Source organism: Glandiceps talaboti, chromosome 5, assembly GCF_964340395.1.
Source record: "Glandiceps talaboti chromosome 5, keGlaTala1.1, whole genome shotgun sequence".
Classification (NCBI taxonomy): Eukaryota; Metazoa; Hemichordata; class Enteropneusta; family Spengelidae; genus Glandiceps; species Glandiceps talaboti.
The window spans coordinates 18,015,972-18,040,000 of record NC_135553.1 but is presented as its reverse complement, the minus strand read 5'-3'; the positions used below and the strand labels follow the sequence as shown (position 1 = coordinate 18,040,000).

General features: G+C 36.4%; 2 protein-coding genes across 3 annotated transcripts in view; both read left to right on the top strand.

The window, feature by feature from the left end:
* LOC144435822 (uncharacterized) overlaps nt 1-6,601 on the top strand; it is an 8,965-nt gene extending 2,364 nt beyond the window's left edge. Inside the window, exon 2 of the mRNA XM_078124457.1 lies at nt 5,138-6,601. Within this exon, the coding sequence (XP_077980583.1) occupies nt 5,138-5,363 (226 nt within the window). The 3' untranslated portion in view covers nt 5,364-6,601. The remainder of the gene's footprint in view (nt 1-5,137) is intronic.
* Nucleotides 6,602-12,626: 6,025 nt separating this feature from the next.
* On the top strand, nt 12,627-22,774 carry LOC144435197 (uncharacterized). Of its 2 annotated transcripts, none has more exons than XM_078123773.1 (2): nt 12,627-12,772; nt 19,230-22,774. In XM_078123773.1, the coding sequence occupies exon 2, from the start codon at nt 19,323-19,325 to the stop codon at nt 19,920-19,922; it is 600 nt and encodes a 199-aa protein (XP_077979899.1). In that variant the 5' UTR covers nt 12,627-12,772; nt 19,230-19,322; the 3' UTR covers nt 19,923-22,774. The 2 variants fall into 2 exon arrangements, with proteins under 2 accessions (XP_077979899.1, XP_077979900.1); XM_078123774.1 differs by lacking the exon at nt 12,627-12,772 and adding an exon at nt 14,750-14,956.
* Nucleotides 22,775-24,029: the final 1,255 nt, after the last annotated feature.

Here is a 24,029-nt window from a genome sequence, read left to right as displayed (position 1 = left end):
GGTCGGTAGGTATGTACGTAGTTTACCTAATAAACTAATCAACAGTCTTGTTCAAATAGAGTATATTGGTGTACCGTGTTACTAGTGAAATCTCGTACTAGTGATGAAAGTGACTGATGGGTAAACGTTCAAATTAATGCCCTCATATTATGTGATCACCACATGTCTACGCCGTGTGCAGATTTTCAAACTAAAGAAAAAAAACCCGATGACATCATCTCATTAAACAAAAATGGAGTAGCCTGGAGTGTATATAGTAGCCACGTTCCTGTTTTTACAATACAATACTCCGATTATTCAAACACAGACTTCAAATCATTACGAGTAGAAACGTTCCATAGTGACGTCATTGTTAACGTAACTACATTAAATCAAAGTCAGACTCCTTAGTTTGTCAAAAAATGTCGTGAAAACTATACAACCTTGACCAATTCAAGTTGAAATCTGATAAATTTCCTTTAAAGGGTCGAAAACAGAACACAAAAGGACAGGAAATTAAGCGAATCACACCAATTTGTCGGATATTAATAAAATTGCTATTGCCCCCCCCCCCCCCCCCCATCATCACTTTGTCCTCTATATGCAGACGGTACACATAGGTTTGTACAGGCTATTATTTCTATTTCTCACATCAATTTGACAGTCCCGCTTATTACTGGCTGAATGTTATCATAGGTATATCATCTTGCAGTTTGCAATAATTACGAAAATCATATCGGATGTATGCAAAACGGTACATAACAAGGGCAATCCAGCGAAGAGAATCCAATGCTGATGGTAATCTATATTCAAATTTTAACGAGATCTCGTCCATCTTTCGAAGAAAGGACGATGATAAATGAGTTATTAGATACATCACGTATATCAGATGACCGATTTTGTATGTTCCTATATTTCGTTCAGTGTATCTCTGTGTGCCTACACGGTATTCCCGTGTTTTTTTGCAACGTCTCCAGTGTTCTGTGTTACAGTAATCGATCTTATATTTGACTACTAAACAAGAAATATCCGTTATTGTCTGCCCTTCTGTTAACTGCAAGCTAAACAAAGAATGATCAGGGGAAGTGTACATAACCACGAATCTTTCAGTCTCATATATTACTCACTATCACATTCTGCACGTTCGGATAATTTCAAAAAGGGGCACAGTCGAGACTGAATCAAACATTTATTCTGTGGTATTTGCGTTGCGTATATTCGTGAAAATTTATTATATGTTATTCTGCTTACTGTAACCTATTAATCTGTCGTATGTTAATAAACCAAGCGACTTCAATTAATTAATTGATTCATTCATTCATTCATTCATTAAATAAACGATACAGTGACACCTTTTGTATGTGCATCTGCAGACGTTGTTGTTAACATCAGGACTGAAGAGACATGAGAAAAACAGTACTATGTATAAAGATGATTTTTATACTCGCATTAAAGACGCAAACCAACCATAACGACACAAGTCAGTTTTATGTAAATATTTATATAGATATAAACCCGTGTCTGAAGTTGGCTGATGTTACAATTTACATACGGTTCTCGTAATTTATCCGTTATTTGGAAATGGCATTTGAAATTCAATATTCCTGTAAAATCTGCGCTCATATAAGACACGGAATACACATTTTTGTCAATTGTTAATACAAAATAATAATGTATCATGTTGTAAGTATTTGGACTATTGAGATAAAACCGTGTACGAGAAAAGGATCGCCACGGTGACCATGGAATATAAACTTAAAGCATAAATGAATATAAAATGCAGTATTGTGGCAATGAAACCATAGAATGAGATAGCTGAAGACATAATCGTTCACCTTATTTGACCTTGGGGTTAAATTGTCCCTTTGTTGTGTATGTGAAGGTTTATTGATAGTGAATGTTAACCCACCGGAAAATGCATTAAAATATGAGCGATCGTAATTAAAGTAATAAAGCACATCGCTGATAATACAGAACGTCATGACCATGATAATGGCCTGCGTATCACGAATAATTGCTTACTCGTTCAGCTTAATTGGTTTAAGAAATCGACCTTGTAGTTAATCACACGATACAGCGAACGATGGCGTGATAGATGTATGCATTGTTACTTTACAAACAACCTACATGTCTATAGCCAAGGCATGCAAATGAACCCCCCCCCCTCCACATCTCTCAGATTTCACATGTATGTTTTACTGTTGAGTAAGGCTACACAGTAATGAGATGTTCATCAAGTACGTACGTATTTTTTCCTTTCACGTTCAACCCACCACGCTCATGTTATTATAAATGCGGATCATCTCTGTGCGTGAAACACATGTTCTTCTTAATTCTTGAACTAGATTGCAGTTCCTATGCTTGACTATATACATAATCGGATCTCCGGTTTTCAAATCGGTAAACTGTTATCGATCTTGTTTGACTCAATGCAATGCATGATCACGATCGATCGAAGTTGTCATGGTAAAAACATAGCATTTCTATTTTTGGTCCATGCTACCAAATTATATCAGCTTAAATTTCCGGTCCATTAGCATGATTGATAGTATTGGCAGTACGTTCGTGTATGACATGACTGTGTCCTATTGTGTGTGATGGCGATATCGTTCCTTTCCAAGAGGTTTCAATTATAGAACTAATTGATCATGTTTCAAAAACAAAATCACGGGGTATATATATATAATATATATATATATATATATATATATATATATATATATATATATATATATATATATATATATAAACCCGTGTATATATATATATATATATATATATATATATATATATATATATATATATATATATATATTTATTTGTGTGTGTGTGTGTGTGCGTGCGTGCGTGTGTGTGTATGTATGTATGTATGTATGTATGTATGTATGTATGTATGTATGTATGTATGTGTGTGTGTGTGCGTGCGTGCGTGCGTACGTGCGTACGTGCGTACGTACGTGTATGTATGTATGTATGTATGTATGTATGTATGTATGTATGTATGTATGTATGAATATTCATTTATGCATTCATTACACTTACTATGCAAGACCTATGTGTTTGTATGTATTAGTGTATAACACTATTGTACCTGATCACCCACCCATTCATTCATTCATTCATTCATTCATTCATTCATTCATTCATTCATTCATTCATTCATTCATCCATCCATCCATCCATCCATCCATCCATCCATCCATCCATCCATCATTTCCGTCGTCCTTATCTGAAACGCTGAAATATACATCAATCCATTTGTAGTTTGTACGTGTATTATGGCCATCCACTAGTGTTAGTTAGAATATTTGTAGTTTGTACGTGTATTATGGCCATCCACTAGTGTTAGCTAGAATATTTGTAGTTTGTACGTGTATTATGGCCATCCACTAGTGTTAGCTAGAATATTTGTAGTTTGTACGTGTATTATGGCCATCCACTAGTGTTAGCTAGCATATTTGTAGTTTGTACGTGTATTAAGTCCATCCACTAGTGTTAGCTAGAATATTTGTAGTTTGTACGTGTATTATGGCCATCCACTAGTGTTAGCTAGAATATTTGTAGTTTGTACGTATATTATGGCCATCCACTAGTGTTAGCTAGAATATTTGTAGTTTGTACGTATATTATGGCCATCCGCTAGTGTTAGAATATTTGCAAATTCACGGTACGTGTATTATGTCCATCCACTAGTGTTAGCTAGATTATTTGTAGTTTGTACGTGTAGTATGTCCATCCGCTAGTGTTAGCTAGAAAATCTGTAGTTTGTACGTGTATTATGTCCATCCACTAGTGTTAGCTAGAATATTTGTAATACGCAAATAGTGTGAGCCATGTATATTATCATAGTGATTAGATGAGATTTCTGGATCGAGTATTTAGTCGTAGGCCAGTGCGTCTTTTGACCAATTTACATTTTGTAATTGCAATGTAAGGGAAGCTACTGCTTCAGACTCAATTATGTAGCACTGTATGATACATTTTTACTGAATATACAATTTTACGTCATTTGAAATTAAACTGAATTAACTTTTTGAAGCTATGGTTGTAAGTGGCAGATGTTGTCAATTCCATCAAATTTATTTTTCGGTCCTAAAATAAGTCAGTTTATTTATTGAAAGCACATTCCCGCAAAATGAAAGGCTGAATATGTAATGGTGAAATACTAAGTTATAAATTTAAGACTCATCAGAGAATACTAGTGTGTGTGTGTTATTTGTACATTATCTCAATATTCTTTTATTGGGGATATTTCGATACGATTTTTCTTGAAACTTCAAGAATGTAAATTTTATAGAACAAACCACAGATTCAGTGTAAGCCATACAGGTCAGAGGCTATTATGCGTTTTTATTCAGATGGCTCCAGAATAGCTAGGCTACATTTCCTCCAACTCGCAGACCCAATATCGTAAATTGAATATTTAGTACGTTTAAATAACTCGTTTAGATTTCAACGTGGATGGCAAAAAAAAATCAGAAATGGCATGAAATTACTCTCTCGTATATAATATTATATGAAACTGGGCGTTGTTACACTGTCAGTCTGTGGTCTAGAGTCTTATAGAAAGAAAATGAAAATAGATAGACACTAAAACATAATGTAGAATACAGTCGTACATCTGAGTCAACACAGTGTGATTAAGAGTTTGGTAGATATACACATAGAAAAAGAGAAAACATGTTGGATACTTGGTGAAACTGCAGTGATGAGCAATGAGCATTTCTTTGGTGCAAAATGAAGTTAAATTGATCAGACACTGAACAATTTGCACACAGATGAACTGTCATCATTTTACAAAATGAAGAGACCTGGTATTAAATAAAAAATGTGGCATTCGTTGAATGTATACCACACATTTATCATAAAGATATATTATATATATTATTTGAATTCCATAGCTCTATCCTATGTTAGAAGTGATTCAGGATATTTTCATTACGGACACTAAGTCCATAGAACAACAAAAAACACATCACGAAACCACTTACATATCACAGAAAGTCAAGATACGAACAGCAAAATAGTACAATGGGTAGTTTAGAAAAATCAAATCATATTCATATTTCAATATTGAGGCAATGTAATTTTCAAAGACTGTACCCCTATCGCCAAAGTAACTTAAAGTTTGTGTTTTTCTTCTTCTTTGCATTGGCAGGTTTACTGGGAACAGTCGACGTGGAAGACGTTCACTAGATTCAGGGCAATCTGTTCGAATAAACATTCATTCTCCGCTTGATCAGCTTACGGAGACTGATTTAGATTTCTCGGACGATATCGATGAAGGCAGCGACCATGAACCACCAGTTTTTCAAGCCGTTATGGCTGCAGACAATTACGAACCCCCACCCTCGTATGAAGAAGTTTGTGGAACGCGAGTTTAGTAGTAGCTAGACACGTGTTGTGGTCTGTCCTGATGGGTCGCACGGAGTTGCACACTAGTATAAAGTTTGGACGAACCACATCAAAAGTTGACTGGGCGACATGTTGTTTGGTGAAGTAGCTCTATGAAAGGTTTCGACAAAAAAATGAAAGTGTTGACTAAAAAGCTGACAGAATTGTGAGACGCAAGGACATTGCACAGGCATTACAAAGTTTGTCTTCCTTGTTTATGGTCGTCGTGAGAGGTTTTTAATGTGGACTTTACTCCTGTAAAATGTGGGTGTTTTTTGTCAAACAGCCTGGGTGTGTTGAAAAAAGAAACGCCACGCTACATTGCAATGCCAATGGAATGTAGACACGATGTTCGATGTATCAAACCTCATCGATGTGGTAATACAAGAATTTAATGGAATCAAATGAAGACCGTGTGTGTAAATTAATGAAAACTATCTAATCCGCGGAGGACAGTACCTAAAGGAAAAGTCAACAAATTCGTCGATTTCTTACTTTGAGATTTCCATCGGTTCAACTTCGTTTTATCCTTGAACTTACACTACGGTATCGGTTTGAGACAAGCTGTTATCAACTATTCGTATCGGATTTATCAAACCATGTTAAGTGTTGGTCCAATTTTATGGTGAAACTCGAACCAGTCGTGTGCATTCAAACGATTAATGTGCCTCTGTGAGTTATATACGTTATGGATTTAACTATGTTTTGTTAACACTGACTATGTAAACTCAAAACTTTTACCGCGATGGCTAGCAGAGCTAATCAAGATTGGAATTCGTATCAGTCGATATATGATCATTCAATGCTAAGGACACGATGCCAACGAATCATCAATCACCAGTATGCAACCGCTAAGAATGTAAATAATCACTCATTTGATATCCAAAACCGCTGTCAAACCGATATTTTTATTTCAACTTTTTATTGTTATGACAGCATTTTTGAAAATATAAATATGGTGTACAGCTGCTAGCCCTAAGGGTGATCTGAAACATACAACTTAAGTACTGAAATGTTGACATATCGCCTTGGAGATCGTATTCAGTGATTTTATTGTATAGCTGTTAAAAATCGTTTGGTGGTCTGATTTTTTAATTTCCTATGCAGTAATCCAAGATTTGATGATAATATTACATATGTATTATTTTACTATATGCAATAACGTATCAGTCATCATGTTTTTCTTCTACATTTCATTTAACGTCTGGAACTTGAACGGTCTCCCACTTCTGTCCATAACTTTGATTTTTATACTTGCGGGGTAATTTTTTGACAAACTTTTAAGGTGAGCGTTTTTTAAAAGTAAAAACAATAAAGAATAAAAATTGATGTAATAATACAACGCTACGACTTTTTTGTTTATATTAGGCCAAATTAAAAAAAAATGTTTGGTTCCTGTTACCCGACCCCACCTAGTTTTTCACGCCGACCCTAAACGTTTTTGTTTTTTTTTGTTTTTTTTTACATATTCGAGACAAAAAATACGAAAATCGCGAACATTGTGAAGTCTCGCAAGGAATAGTGGATGCGGAAACTGACATCAACTGAAAAAGGCAGTTCTTCCAATCTGTAATGGCTGTACATCTGATGAGAAGAAACCAATAACACAGAGACCATATGGAAAACAACATAAAAACGTAACTACTTGAACTAGACTCTCACATGTGAAAAACAATTTAAAAAATAAAATAAAATAAAATAAAAAGTCTACCTACCCCACCTATTTTAAAATTTTAAAATGTAATTTGAACCACACAATTTTTTACGCCTTATAGAAGTGGTAATTACCCCATAAGGCACATGATTCAATCCCAGCTTCTCACATTACTGTTGTCTTGTTATCATTAATTATTTTGTCCAGGACAAGGCCACTATTCTTCCATTCTTGCAAACCAGAGCACACATATCTGCTGAAGCAATGAAATGTGGACGGTGTCGTAAAGAGGTCTGCGGTTTTACGACGTTGTTGTTTTTTCTAGCTCAAAGTTTAACCTAATTCGATATGGGCCTATAACTACTGACTAATGTTGTCACTGCGCGTGTGGTTCAAAAAATCTAAAAGTGAATGAACCTGATAAATTTGAGCAAAATTGCAGTGATATATTTACGTACAATATTTTGCTTAATATCATAGATGGGTCAGAATATAGAACATCCGACTATTTCAAAGCGTTCTCAATTTCAATCACTGAACAATGACAATATGTTCAACTTGGTTGACAGAACGATTCTATAATATATTGGCAATCTATCGAAAGTAGCATAACATTCCACGCAATTATTTTGTTTTGAATGGCATTGTGGAAGTTTTTTGTTCCATTAACTAAAATGGATGATTCATGAAACAGCGTCATTCTGTTCAGGTCTGATAAATATGTGGTACAATGTAGGTAGGTGCATATGTAGGTCTTGGCCGTAAGTAGACGTTCGTTCATGTTTCATGATGGACTAGCATCGAAATTACAATGGGAATCACGAGACCTGAAACAAAACGTCATCTGGCTCGACATATAATCTTAAAACTAACACTGCTACATCTTATCGTCTGGTTCAACAACATTCTTACTAACATTGCTATATTTTATCGTCTGGTTCAACAAAAATTTTACTGGTTCAACAAAATTCTTACTAACATTGCTACATTTTATCGTCTGGTTCAACAAAATTCTTACTAACATTGCTATATTTTATCGTCTGGTTCAACAAAATTCTTACTAACACTGCTACATTTTATCGTCTGGCTCAACAAAATTCTTAAACATTGCTACATTTTATCGTCTGGCTCAACAAAAATATTACTAACATTGCTACATTTTATCGTCTGGCTCAACAAAAATATTACTAACATTGCTACATTTTATCGTAACAACAAATATTTGTGTTGGTAAGATTTGATTTTGATTTTGAGCCAGTCTATGAAATAATATAGTACTGTTGGTAAGATTTTTATTGAGACAGATGATAAAAGTGAAACAGTGATCGATGGTAAGATTTTTGCCGAGCCAGGTCTCGTGATTGTACATGTAATTGGTGGTATTGTCAAGGACTCTTTTCGGTTTACTTGTATTTTCCTATATACATTCCTGTATGTACTTTATAAGTGACAGTATGTAAATGACACTCGTGCTTCATAAATCACAGAATGTGTTCAAAGAAATTAATTCACTGCAAATCCACGAAAAACACATATCCATAGGTTTTCGGGTACTTTCAACAAAATCCTTTACATTCATTTATGTGATATCGCCCTTCTCAGGAAATTTTCTTCACGTTAATTGAAAGGCTCTGTCTGTCTGTCTGTCTGTCTGTCTGTCTGTCTGTCTGTCTGTCTGCCTGCCTGTCTGTCTGTCTGTCTGTCTGTCTGTCTGTCTGCCTGCCTGTCTGTCTGTCTGTCTGTCTGTCTGTCTGTCTGTCTGTCTGTCTGTCTGTCTGTCTGTCTGTCTGTCTGTCTGTCTGTCTGTCTCTTGAATAAAACTTTAAAAATGTCCAATTCTCACGATTTCTAGGTATCTTGATCGCCATTTGAATAAATCTATCACACTGAACGTTATTCAATAATATATCATTCCCGGATACAATTCTAATTTCTATTCAAACGGATTCGCGTGATCTAACCCTGTGGACATATTTGCACGCGACGTCTTTAGAGTTACATCAACGACGTGGTACACTGGCCTTGTTATAGAGCGTGTACCTAATATTATTACACAAGAATTACACACCAACATGGTATCAGGGGAATATGTATAAAGTTACCAGGAAGTACTGAACGTAAAGTACACCAAATTCCGTTTAGCTTTTTCTCTGTATTTCCATACCAGACTGGATTAACTACTTTTTTTACAACTCGGAGCAGACTCAGCGGTTGATGATTACGTGAAGATGTAGCGGTGAATATAAAGTGACTATTTAAATGTAGACGATGAATTGAAAGTTTACAAGAAAGTGACGTTGTAACTTGTACTGTTTTGTTTAACTCTCTCAGAAATGATCACACTCGAAATTGACCAATCTGTATTGCTACGAAATTCTGTCCAGTGAAATCAACACGATCGATATTATTCTAGAATCAGTAGGCCTATAGACAATACAGGATAAAAATAATCGAAACCTGTTTATACAAAATCGTAGATTGTCACCTCAGAGTGTGATTAAATCTGGTGTTGAAACTTGTAAGACAATCAAACCCTGTGAGAAAACAAACACCACGGAATCACGCCTTTCCTTCTCGTCCTGCTTGTCTCTTCGAATACGTCGTCCGAAGGAATCGCGTTAAATAGCGCTCTCTATGGCGAATGTAATTATTCTTTTGTTTCACTCCCCCTGACACTTTTGATATCGTGATACAAGTGAACTTCGGTTATTGAGGGAAGGAAAATGAGATGCCCCTTTATTGATGCAAATTTTAATAGCCAATATACGCTGGATCTATATCTGTGACCGCTATACGTCGAATTCAGTAGTGAACGCCTCGGAGTGTAGCAGAGTCGCAGATCAAACTACTCAGAGTAGTTAGGCTATAAAACACGAGAAACTACAGATAAGAAAAAAATGTTTGTTTCCGATAACATGACTTCAGAAAATAGGGTAGGTAGGTCGGAATTTTATTTTATTTCACTTTTAATTTTAAAAATTACATCGACCCCAAGATAAGATACTCGTCGGTTACAATACTTCCGTAACCGTACAGTTAATGACGTGAATAAGAAGTTATGAAGACAATCGTAAGTTAAATAGACGAACACGTTATACAGACTGTACTGTTATAGTCTAAAAAAAGCCCTGTTTTCTCTCTGGAGTACGATTTTTAAATTTAAAATTGTCCACTACAGGTGAGGCAAAATGTATGAAGGTGTACACGGAAATAGAAGTGAATTGGTACTGTTTTACGTTTTTGCATGCAAACACAATGTTTAGGGTCGGGGGCTTAAACTAAGGTCGGTCAGGTTATCGGCAACACACTATTTTTTTTTATTTGCCCTCATTTGTTTACTCTGTTCTCGTCTATTCATTGATAAATAACGTTGATAAAAAACCCACTTACGTACCCTTTTTTACAATACACATTAATTCCAGTTCAACCAATGATCCCCTTTTTATAGATCGACAAAACTTGTTAAGACTAAATGTTCTTGGTCCAGTAAAGTGTACGTGTACGATGTAGCTCAGTAACGTTTCGGGAATAACCGGCCATCTCGAGTGAACCCTTGTACTACTGAAAGTGCTGGGAAGATATAAATTAAAAGGACTGTGATTAACCCTGTCAAGCAAACGTTATAGGGAGAATGTCACACCTGTCGTGGTATCCGACTAGGTATATTCAGCAAATAATGAAATCTCGAAGTGTTATCGGTCCGTGGCCTCCAGCGTTTTATCAGCGCAGTGTAAGGGACTACTAAATCTGACCCCATACTCTAATCAATCTAGATTTCAGATATTGCAGTGGTATTCGTTCTTTAACACAAGTAGTGTATATTCAGTCTTCGAAATGAAAATACTGTGTTACGGGAAAACGTGGGTGAAATTAATGCAAATGTGATACAAAACACACAGGTTTGACAAAACATGATGTATAGTCTCCTCGTCCGCAGTATTGCATAATTTGGATGGATTCAGGATTATTTTGACAGAAGTATAAGACATGTCCGAGTTGAAATTTGATACCATAAACTTCGTTGTGTAGAACACCATTCCAACAGTATATGTGCAAGACTTCTTATAAATGCATAATTGCCCTTGTGGTATTGGTCATCTAGTAGCTTGGTGGCCACATGCTTCCGGAAAGTGTATTGAAATCCCCGGTTGAAATCATGGCCAAAGTACAAGGTTAAAACTAGGCTGTAATTCAGCAAATAATATTAAGTGTGTAGTAGGTGTAACTGATACAATATCAGGTGAACAGTTGATTAGAACTTTACCTTGTGGACTTAGACTGGTAGGGGTTGGCCGATGTGTGAGGGCGCCCAGTCACGGCGTACCTAATTACAGACTACCTTGGACTCGATGTAAATGAAGGACAGTACGACTAGATTATGTTATACATTACATGTAAACATTTCTATTACATACAACGAACCCTTCATAATCCAGTCTATCGACCTTACAAAACTTTCTCCCCACTACCGGTTCTACCAGTTTGATTTAATCTCTGAAAGAAAGACATATAGAATTAAGGGTGATCCTATTTTTCCTATTTCTCATTACCCGACCGACCCAAATTTTCAGCTCCGACATAAAGAAAAAAGAGAAGAATTTTCGCCCGCCTCTAATATTGTGCGGAACAGCACCTTATCTGGCAAAGAATAAGTAAAGTGTTTGGAATGACGACGTCATATATCTGCAGTCGTGGCGGCGGCGGCGGCGACAACGCTTGTTCACGAACAACGCATTTCTTTCACGACGCAAGTTATTCAAGGATGGGGAAAGGTTTTAGAGGAGAAGCAACGGAAATTGTGTAGAGAAATTGAAGTAGGAATCCAGTAAATCGAATTCGAAGATGAAGAAGATTGATTTTTTAAAACTGTTTTTTTTAATCGACCGACTGCCCAATAGTTGTTCTGAATGAGAAACAGAAAAAAAAATAAGGTCAATGATTGACAAGAATGTCGTATATAGTCCTGTAGATCATGTGTTTATAAATTGTACTCAGACCACTATCATGTTTTACATGTACTCCATTATCATGATTCGTCTAAGGTTTGTACAACTTTACGGATAGAATGCACTTTGTAATTTCCATCATGATTCGTTCATTTGAAAAGCGGTCGGTATCCTTTGGTTATTGTTTACATTGTCAGGATTTTCAACTTGTAGAAAATACAGTATGCCAGTTACATACTACTCAAAGTCATCAAGGCGATCAGTGAGTGGGTCGGAGGTCACCCTCCTCAGTTATAATAATATCGCCATGCCGAAAATGGACTCCCTAACTCTATACGGAAAACCTATTTCACGAAGCGTGTTGATAAACTGAAGGGGTCTTTTTCTCTCTATATTATATTTAGCATTTTTCGATATTAATCAAGAGAAATGCGATGACAACGCCGCGAGGCGAACAGCTGGTTGACACGTGACTTACTTGGGTAAAGAACAATACCGTCATCCTCACAATGACGTAATTCAAGGCACACTCTGACGGTCAGGACACAATAGCGCTGGTAAGGTGATTGAGCGCTTTGTTACAGAATATGAGTCATGAGTCACGGTGCGGTGTGCGGGTTTATTTACATTGTACATTTAGCCAGGAAGTTTGACAACTGCTGACCGACAGGCCAAAGACAGGAGACAGGAAATTTGGTCTTTATTGTGAACCAGTTCGAATCGTCCCCGTAGCAGTAAGTACACCCGTTCGATCGCAAGGCAGACAACGGAAACGACATAGTTACAAAGTAGTCGTTGGGTAAGTAAATATTCTGTATATTGGCTTAAAATCTATCTTTGTATTAACGTAATGTAATTCATCTCACTCACTCACTACAGTGTATTAATAACACCAATTTCACGAAATTGCATGTACTACACAACGTTTCTAATCACAAAAAACAACAACTTGCGAGTCCATTGTTCCATCAGTCTATGTATGTAGAGACAGGAGCCTTCTACCAATAGGGTCTATGCGATACCGTGTTACGTAAGAACGACATCACAAAATGTCAATATACCCTACAAGTGTAGGATCTATGCATGACTGTACTCATAGCTAGCAGCTGGAGCAATATTCTGTTTTGTTCAAGAATGTTGATGTTGAAAAGGGGGCGGCTTCTTCCTTCCTTCCCTTTCTATAATCATTCAAATCTCAGACCACTTCTTTTAGCCGTCCGAGTTCCAATGGACAGAGTAAAAGTTACGATTGTTGTGTTTCATGTTATGATAGGATATTGGTGACAACGTACATATATGTATGTATGTATGTATGTATGTATGTATGTATGTATGTATGTATGTATGTATGTATGTATGTATGTATGTATGTATGTATGTGTGTGTGTGTGTGTGTATGTATGTATGTATGTATGTATGTATGTATGTATGTATGTATGTATGTATGTATGTATGTATGTGTGTGTGTGTGTATGTATGTATGTATGTATGTATGTATGTATGTGTTTTAAGAAAGTCGGAAATGTTTCATTAATCAATTCATGAAACATTTCCTCATCTAATTATATATATGGACATTTGACATATAATGAGTTTATATATATATATATATATATATATATATATATATATATATATATATATATATATATATATATATATATATATATATGACTTGGCGGAGGATTTTTGTCTTTCAAAATACAGTTCAATGTATGATAATATTAACAAAAATAACTGTGGCTACCCTCACTTCTGACAATGGTCTTATTGTTTGATATGGTAAAATCAATATTTTAATTTTACTTCAGAACAGCGATGAAAGAAAGTTAGGTGAACCATGGAAGTATAACCCACGTTGCACAGCCACGTTTGTCATACATAATTCCAATTAGGTGACCCATCGTTTCACAGGAATGTCTTTTCCAACGGGGTACACCAATAAACGAATTATTAACGAAATGATATATACCGTTCGTGCTGGTACGGTACGGTAGGGGTTCACACATGTCACCGTGGTGTCTCTTCTCTCCAGCCCGTATGTGACATTATTATGGCGTAGTACAGCTATATGTCTGCGTTCTCACATTAATGTGTTTGTTGCAAATTGAGTAAAACCTTCGGAGTACCGTCCTGGAGTACTGTATGTTGATGGAACTGTACATATTGTTACGTAGCATAGACGTTGTCTGTGTTTGTAGTTGCCTTATACAAAATGTAACTGGGTTAAAGCATGTACCACTACATACCGTGTTTGGTAAAACATTCTGGTACGGTATGATACCGTACCAACCATGCTATAAATCAATATTACTCATACCATGTTCTTCGTTAAAAGTGGAATGGGTCAGTTATTAATAGAGCAATGGAAATAATTTCACAAAATCTTTAATCTGATACATACACCATTACACTTTCATGTTTAAATTAAATATTAGCAATATGTTACCAACTGAATTTAAGCCCGTAAATTGGTACTTATTCTGTTCCTTCATTTGAACGCAAACGAACTTTCGTGAAAAGTGAATATTAAATAACAAATGGAAAATAGATCTAATTCACGGATGTTCTTTTCCCTAAAAAACGCGGAGTTGGGTTCGCTGATATATCAAATTCCACTATTTGTCAACACAGACAGCAAGACGTTTTCGAATGCTCAACAGCTTAGGGGGTCGTTCGGGTTAGAAACGCAAATGACGTCATGTAAATATGAGCGCGTATGAATGATAGGAGGGCTATCAAGGTGTGGTGAAGTTGTAATCGTCGATGGCGTGAGTGTAACGGTGTGAGTCGTCTCACGGGGGATGTTCTTTTGTTCGGGTAGGAAATCCTACAAAATACGATAGTCCGTCTTTATTATCGTCACACACGAGAATACAGGCTTTGGAAGCGTATAGACGTTTTTTCGTGAACATCACTATCTTGACGGTAAACACAAGAACCTCTGCTGCGAGGAGACGCGACGCCGCGCAACGTGACAAAGGTAAATAATCAATCTCATATATCAGAAAATAGCGCCAGGTATCCACCATATAGCATGGCTATCCGGTTGGGTTCAATATTCTTTAACGCTACGAAGTAGAGATTTACTGCCATTTCTCAAATTTACTGTGGAAAGCTTTCTTTTTTGACGACAACATGGGGTTCACATCGAGGCATTTCTGACAACCCTCGGCTCGCAGACAATGTGCATTGAGGCGTTTGGATTGACAAGAAAATCAATTTTTAACGTTGATGGATTATGTTTTTGACAGCCTTGCCATATACAACATGTAACGTTTATGTAGATGTGGCATGTACCGTGTTAGAAATATTAACGTATCCTGAGAGGCAGGCTTTTAAGAGGGAAATCAATCGTAATGGTACTTCAGTATATATATGTTTTTTTTCTCAGCATTTTCAAAATGACGAAAACGGTGTTAGCGCAACGCTGGAATTTTTTAGTAGATGTTTGCACTGAGATAGTATCTCCTAACATTCTGGGGTTTACATTTATGTTCAATTAACGGCCATATTTACATTCCTGGACACGTTAAATCCAGCGCAAAAATGATAACAGTGAACTGTATTAATACCTGTATACATATGATAAGAAATAACCAATAAATAGAATGAGAAGTAGGACACTGTATATTTTAAAAGGAATCGTTTTTATTACGAGTTCCGATCAACACCATAACTATGTCACAGACGGTGAATACATTGACTTGTTTACTACGTACGTACGTGAGCCGGGAAGACGTATACTGTGGATAATAATAACTTACTCTTATTTAAATGCAAATATAAAATTCCCCGTGGTATTAATTAATTTAGCCGAATCCTGAATTACCATGTCCCTTGTCGTCGACTATCTCTTTTCATATATTAACCTTATAAAAAAAATAGTATTGACTGGTTGATAACTAGCCTAGAGTAGCGTAATATATGTAATTATTGTAAACTCCGATTTCTATCTCTTTTTCAATTTGCTCTCTTTGATTTCGATCTCGTATATTTTTGGCGTGAAACCTGATTACGACTTCTTTCCATTAAAAATAGGCCATGCAGAAAAGCGCTCATTATAAATTATATTAGAAACGTGCGAACCGTATACGATTACCATAGTGATAAATGGGGAAAAGATATATCATATAGAATCTGTTGCGACAGGCACGTTACCAAAATAGAACTAAAACTGCCGTTTTGATCAGAGTACAGATAAGAACGGATGACGCGATTCATAATGAAATTTATGTAAATTTATGTAAATTAATTCAAATAGTTCTATTATATTAAAGTAGGTATTAATATTTTGTACAGAATCACCGTAATGCGGCAACTGCCATCCTTGTTTTGTGTCATTGCTGTCAAATACAACAGCTCAGGCTTCTCCAAAAATCAATGAGCCTAGGTTAGTCTATAAATAATAAAAGAACCCTTCCAACACTGACTATATTGTACGAATATACAGGTTCTAATAGCGTCGTCATCTGTGGAATAAAACTCTAGCACCTGTCGGTGTACGTGATGTAAGTGTTGCATTTCCTGTAGTGTACACTATCAGCTTCACAATGTGGCTTAATATTAACTCAGGTCTGTGTACACCAAGGACATGGCATGTGTCGTGTATGTGTATTTTTAGAACATTCAGCTCAATACGCCACATCAGTTTGGTAATTTTCGATCAGCGTATTTACCATTGTTATACCTCGGTGTACAGTGATGCATGTAATACATTTAATAACTTGAAAAAATAAGTAATTATGGGCATCACATTGAAAGGATGATAACTTTATGTACCTCCAGCTGGGCAGAAAATAACATGTCACTTTCCGATTACAAATCCCTTAAAGGACCACGATCTCACAAGATCTAGACTTCGTTGTTTTCAATTCTCAATAGTACTCCAAATTCTGCTCACGTTTCATTTTGGTTTACTGTCTGTGTCACCTTCTCAGTTATTATACCATACAAACATAGGCTAATTGGGATGGCCTTCAAATACAACTATTAAAAGCCATATCCGATGGCCGAGTCGTTCAAATCCTTAGTTCTGGTAAGGCTTACAATCGTATTCATTCGACCTATCCATGCTTCGCCGAACGTTTTTGTGTTTGAATGAAAATATTTATTTTGTACAGATAATTCCTACTTAATTTGAATATCGACAGTTTTATATTGTTTAGAAAATGTCAACATTATTTCATCAACCATGATAGAAGTACCACCATCAATTCTTAATAATATTCATAGCATACATAAATTTCATTATGTGTATTGATTATTAACGGAGTCACACACTGTTCTTATTGTCTGTGTCAGTAAACCTCGGCTGATGTCGATATTATTGATGTGTAACAGTGTTATTACACGCATATCACTACCAACTTAGGGAGCCTTGTAGACCGAGACTCGTTATCTCCCTAGGTCAAAGGTTATGTACTACATGTACTCAGAATTCATACAAACCATCGTATTAAACCCCAGCGTGAGCAATTCAAACCATTTTGATATTTCTTTCTAAGATGGAAATATTTGGCAGTGTTTATAGTTTGCTTTGAGGATATAGTACAGCTGCCATCCTTTGTGGTGAGATAGTTCACGACTGTTTGGAAACGTCGGTCAGGTCATTATGAGTTAATGTTTGCCTAAAGGATTCTGATTTCTGACAAAGTTCCATTCACATGTTACCATGACTATCTCCTTACAATTATAAGTTTTCTTTTTGTCTATTCATGATACATGTACATAATTCATATTATAAGCTTGCTAAGTGTCCTTTGGGAGCGTTCTCGTTGTAGCAGAGAAATATATGATAGATGCCGGATTGCTTTTTCCGTTTCAGTCGTTATAAATTCCGATTTTTTCTCTCAAAAAGATAATGCTACCACACTAACAACAGTGAGACGCGACGCAGCCACGCTATGTGACTGACAGTAGACCTCATGGGTGTCACTAGCACTGTGCAGGGTCTATGTATTGACCAACCTGATTGGTTATTATATCATGACGTCATACGTTCACCTGTAACACAAACAGTACATTCTGATTTAGTTCATTTGTACAAAAAACGTTGATTTTCAGCAGACTCCTCTGTGGCATGGAAGGAGTTTCGTTCTAAAAAGTTCTCGCTAGTATCAGTTCGAGAGATTCACACCATAGTGTCTTTGGTTTTATCATAGGCGTACCACCGTGGGTTGTCGTCATGGAGTGAACTCCAGACGGTCTATGGTTTAATGGTTATTCTTGACTAAATAACTTGATATGGGAGTGCCTTTTTTCGGAATTGTGTAAAATCTGATCTCACAACTTAATTTTGGCAATAATTAGTTGTGTATAATCCCTCAGGGTCGTCCTTGTTTATATTCATCCGGTGACCTTTGAAAGTTTGAGGTGCATACTATTAGCAAGGTCATCAAGTTTACACGTGATCACCTTTACTGTATAGATAATGCATTATGGTGTAGGTAATATATCACCAATTTGTAGGGTTGGTAGGTGTAATACCAGTTCAACAAAATTATGAAAGATTTGCATCGTTTTTCTTTACAGAAGGTGGTTTTATGGAAACCATTACAAACACAGTATGTCATATCTAGTTATTAATTTCCTGACAGTAGTTTCGCTATCCGGCGATTAAAACCCGATGTTGTAACACAGCTCTCAGATCACTATTCTCTATAGTGGTCTGAACACAGCTCGATTCCCTCTATGTACTCCTTTCGTCGTATATTGTTGTTTGTTTTCTATTTTGTCTTGTCTTTCTCCAAGAAAAAAAACCAAAATAAAAATCAAACGAAATTAATATATACTAACTAAAGGAAGAAGGTAACGAAACGAATCATCGCGGGTCGTACACCGGATTTTAATCAGATTGGTAAGTTTTTGGTGGAGGGTAAGACTCGACTGTATGTCGGCTCCATGTAAACAATAAATTTTGCTACCTGCGTTGAAATCTCTCACCTCCACAAACGTTACTTTGACAACACGGAGAACAAAATTTAATATCTTATTTTTAATATCTTAGCCCCTTCCTTGTGACGCAATTGAAAACTTGACCCCTTCCCCTGTGTCAAAGTTGAAAACTTGACCCACCCTCTCCTACGTCAAAGTTGAGGATCTAAATTTCTGTAAATATAACCGTATTTTAAGTTGTCTATTTTTTATGCCATAATGATTCCCCAAAAATAATACAAAGTGGCAATAACGTGACCCGGTATCTCATATCGATACCATAATTACTGATCCTCCTATCTCTTGACATTCGTTTACAGGCCCTGGGATACATATACCTCGGATTTTTTGCATCCAGCAAACACGCTAAGCGGGTATTTCTTCTGACCGAATAGGACGCCCTCAAGGTTACCATGGATGAAGATGCATTGACAAGAACCATGACTGCAGCAGACACTTATATTGAGGAGCCTAAAATTTGTGGTCACAAAATAAAAACCAAACTATGCGCTTTCTTTGGCATCGGCATATTTTGTATAGTGGCGGGAGCTATCATGATGATCGTTGGTATTGTAGGACATGAAGGCCATCTCATTGGTATTTTAGGAACTCTAGTGGTCGTTATGGGAATCATCGCACTTTCGTTTTCATTGTCGATGTTTTGCTGTTCGAGGAAAACCAAAGGAAAGAAGTATCAGAGCGGTACTCCGATAGTAAAGCGACCCATGCAAAACAAAGACTTTAGGAAGTTGACTGAACAGGCAGAACCCATGATGACGGTGAGCATCGTCAACGAATCGGCCATGGACAAGGGTCACGGAGAACCTGACGAAGACGAAGAGGAGGACGAGACGAATCATATCATGGGAACACGAGAAGACGAACCACTGACAGCAATAACGCCATCGTCATCAACGACTAGTAAACGCACAAGTTCGTCTGAGCATACTGACGACAGACGTACGAGTAAAATGAGTGCTAGTAGTGTGACTGCTGGACCACAACTTGCTTAGAAAAAAAATCATCAGGACCCTGTAAGCTAGTCTGTTTTCACTCGTGAATATTTATTACGTACACTATTATCCGAAACTAGGGGGTAAGCGCCAAAGTGTTCGAAACGGATTTTTCTTTTTGTATATACTCGATCTTTGAATGCCAGGAACGGTGATCGTGATACTATGGAAACTAGAACTGACTCAGAGGACAGAACAAACATTTGTCAGCGATCACTATACACAAATTATATGGAAGACGCACCGTGATGTACAGAGAAACGTTGATATTTTAGTTCATGAACGTTAAATTTCTGTTGAGATAAAGTTACAATGAGTAATATTTCGAAATATATTTATATATGATAAAGATTTTAATTATTGAAAGCGAGATGTCTGGAATATGCAGGTGAGACAGCAGATACGACTGCCAACTGAAGACCAATATATGATGTTCTGTGTTTCGTCCGTTGATGGCGCTGTATACGATGCGGGTAACCTCTCCGAGAGAGGCCTTTCAGTGTGCCGAGTGTGGACGGAGAAGCCTAGCAAGCAAAGGAAGCCGGCGTTAAGAAAAGCATTTAGTATATACTTGCATAGCTTTTGTGTATTTACAGAATTTTACATGGTTTACTAGAATTAATGCAAGGCTGTGTAATTATGCCAAAGATGTAAAATGGCGTATTTAGGACGTAATCGTGCCGCCAGTGTATGGTTATCGTTTAATGCCCGGGTCGTTTCGTTGTTTTTTATGTTCAGATCGATTCACCAGGATCTTTGAAATAATACAACGCTCAAAAAATAACATAGAACAGTGTAGTACAGAGTAGTACTAGTGTTGCTACAAATTTAAGTATTAGTTCAAGTTCAAATTTATATCATGTATTTCACTAGATTTTGACCCATTAACACTGATGATAGCATGGCAATACTCATATCCTAATCGTGTTCTAGTAGTGATTCATCCACTATCTCATAACTCTTCTCGTCACGATTTACATAGAAATAAACTCGATATCTCAAATTTGTTATCACCTCTTTTACAACTATATTTACTAAAATTATGAGATTTAGAATATTTCTACAAGATACATAACCTAGTTCGTTTTCCTAAGTAACACGTGATAAGTATCAGAGATAAACGCATTTGCTAAAATTCATGAAATAGCACGTATCTTAACTTCTAAATGAGTGTCAAGAATGACGTTTTCTTCTAATATTGCTGCAGATTTCAAATAAGTTATGAATTATTTCCATCGGATATAAATGAGCAATTTTTTTACGTGTATTTTACAACACACCTCGCTGCGAGTTAATATATGACATGTACTATTATTTTATGGCCAAATTCATTTCCCGTATGCCTTAAGTTGTTCTAACATATAGCGTTCACACTGTATGCGGAACACACTAGTGTAGTGCGCGTAACATGTAGTTAGCGTAATGCGCGTAATATGTAGCGTGTAGTGTGCGCAATTCGTAGCGTACTGCGTAGCGTAGCGTACTGTGTGTAATACGTAGCATAATGTACCATGACGTTGTAACAGTTTAGGATTTCTCTTCGTAATGAAAGATATGACCGATAGGCGGCTTCTTTTGCAGTACTATACAACTTTTATAATTGCGATTTATATTTTTCACGCCGTCTGGAACTTAATAAGCTACGCATTCCAATTGTATTTTTACACTTTGAATATCTAATGATGTACATTATATTGCGTATACAATTTCATACCCTAAATCATTTGTCTATGCCTAAACCGTAATAACGTTGTAAATCATCGTCTTTTAAATCAATTTACATTGTATCGTGAACTGACTATATATTCCATTTACGCAATGTTAATGCTGAGATCCTATAGTTCAGGGTTCGTTTCAATTCATAGCCGGGAACCGTTAGTATTTTAGAAGAGTTTAGCCACTCAAATACAGTGTCTGATAATATAAACTAGTAGCCCAATACACCATGTAGCAAACAAACACCATGTAATAATGAATAAGCGATTGGGGACATTGCAATGAATAATAACAGATACATAAAGAACTTAAATTTTTGTCTTTGAGAATTTTTTTTCCAATTTTGTTCATTTAACTGTTTTAAATTTTAACAGTTTCTCATTTTCTGCGTAAAGTGCATGACAATGTATCGGATCCCCCCCCCCCCCCTTAGCTTAAATAATATTAGGAAGCAAAGCTTCAGAAATTATTATTACCAAAAATATATGTTAGCTTATTTATAGTGTATCATGATATTTGTGTCTGCCACGTCAGATATAAAGGCTATCTGAGATTCACTGAGATGTCGAATTTGTGCGTTTGCCAATGACGTCATCAGTTGTGGTATACGTGTGTTACCACGCAGTTTATCTGAACTTTTTATATGTTTTTTTTTCTCAAGTATGTACCCAACAAGTAAGCAACACATGGAGTAATATTATGTTGATTGTGTCGGATTAGATCGACAACTTTATAATATACATCCATTCGGGTCAGGGGTCATGGTTAGGCGTAATGTATGACGTCATAAGGTAGGAGGTGTATGTCTCGAGTCTCGATTGACCCCCTACGTATCAGGCAAAGCGTCCAAATACTACAGACACAACTACTTCTTCATTTTGTGAGTCTGAGCAATTTCTGGGATGGGGGGGGGGGGGGGGGCGGAGGTATCCTACCGTTGCCGCAAAGATGATATTTTGTGTGGTTTTTGTGCTATTCTCATATAGATTCAAATTTTCACAATGCGCCATTTTACGAATACTTGCGACATAGTTTTTATCAAAAGAAAATAAATTTGATCAAGTTGCCTTCAAGAAAATGTACTTCTATAAATATTGAAATTTGAATCCTCTAAAGATAATTTTATCAAACCATGATGCGATGAATACTTTTTTATATTGACTCGTGCTAACTGTTAAATAAAGTGCAATGTAATGTCATATTATTTTAATTTTGGATTCAGATCGTACAATATGAATAAAGTAAAAGCTTAGATATGAAAGAGTGTACAGTGTGTGTGTGTGTGTTATTTTACACCCGTATATATTGTGTTTGTTCACAAATATAGATACGGTTACCCACTAGGTGTTTAAAAGTCAACTGAATAATCCCACAGAAATGAAAAAAACGACCAAATATCGAAATAACACAGCTGCAGCATATGTGAGATGAAACACAGGGGCACGTATTATTGCTTTAATTGATTGCCGTTTTCTAAAGGAAAATATCGTACGAATCCTGCTGCTACAAATGCATCAATCGCTATACTAGTAGGAATAACATTGTATTTTTGCCTCCTGGCATGCAGATAGGAAATTCTAGTCAAAGCTTTCTTATATTTATCCCATCGATAAGGAAAACAACAACAATCTAAGCAATACTACACGTCCCTATTATATGCTAGATGGCCGTCAGTGTTCGATGGCGTGACGTAATGGTGACTCAGAGACAACGGCGTAAGATTAATGTACAGGCACCTGGTATCATAAGACTAATATTTATACTAGAGTTTTGGCGGATGGAATTAGAGATACAAAATTCTTGTAAATTAGTGAATACACATGTTGACATAGAGACTATGCTCCAATAATGCAATGTCAACATGCTACAGCTTGCAACAGCTTGTCAGCTTGTTCGTAGAATACTGGTTGAACAAAAGAGGGCGTCCTTTTGTGTGATGAACTAAACATTCGTCACTTCTACATTGTATTCATATTCACCAATGTGTATTTCTATTCCTCAAACTAATGTTATGATGTATTGGCGGAGGGTTGGTGGGGGGTGGTGGTTGGAAGAGTTACTATATCTTTATATATTCACTCCGGATGCATATAACAAAAGGAAGCCTTCTGATCAAAAAAATACATTAATTTCCTAGTTAATGACTTTGTTTAGTTAGTGAACCTGTCTTTATTGTCTCTTATGACGCTTATTGCCATTCCCAAATTATCCCAATGTCTCGTTTACACTAATCGCTTTAGATTCCGGTTCTTGGCAACAAAATTCAATAAAACTTATACTTTGGGTTCAGCGTGGGCGACACTGGTCGATGTAACGGCTTAATATAACAGGTGAGTATAGACATTGGCAAGATAGTCATTTCAATCAATTCAACTGTTACTATAACAAGTT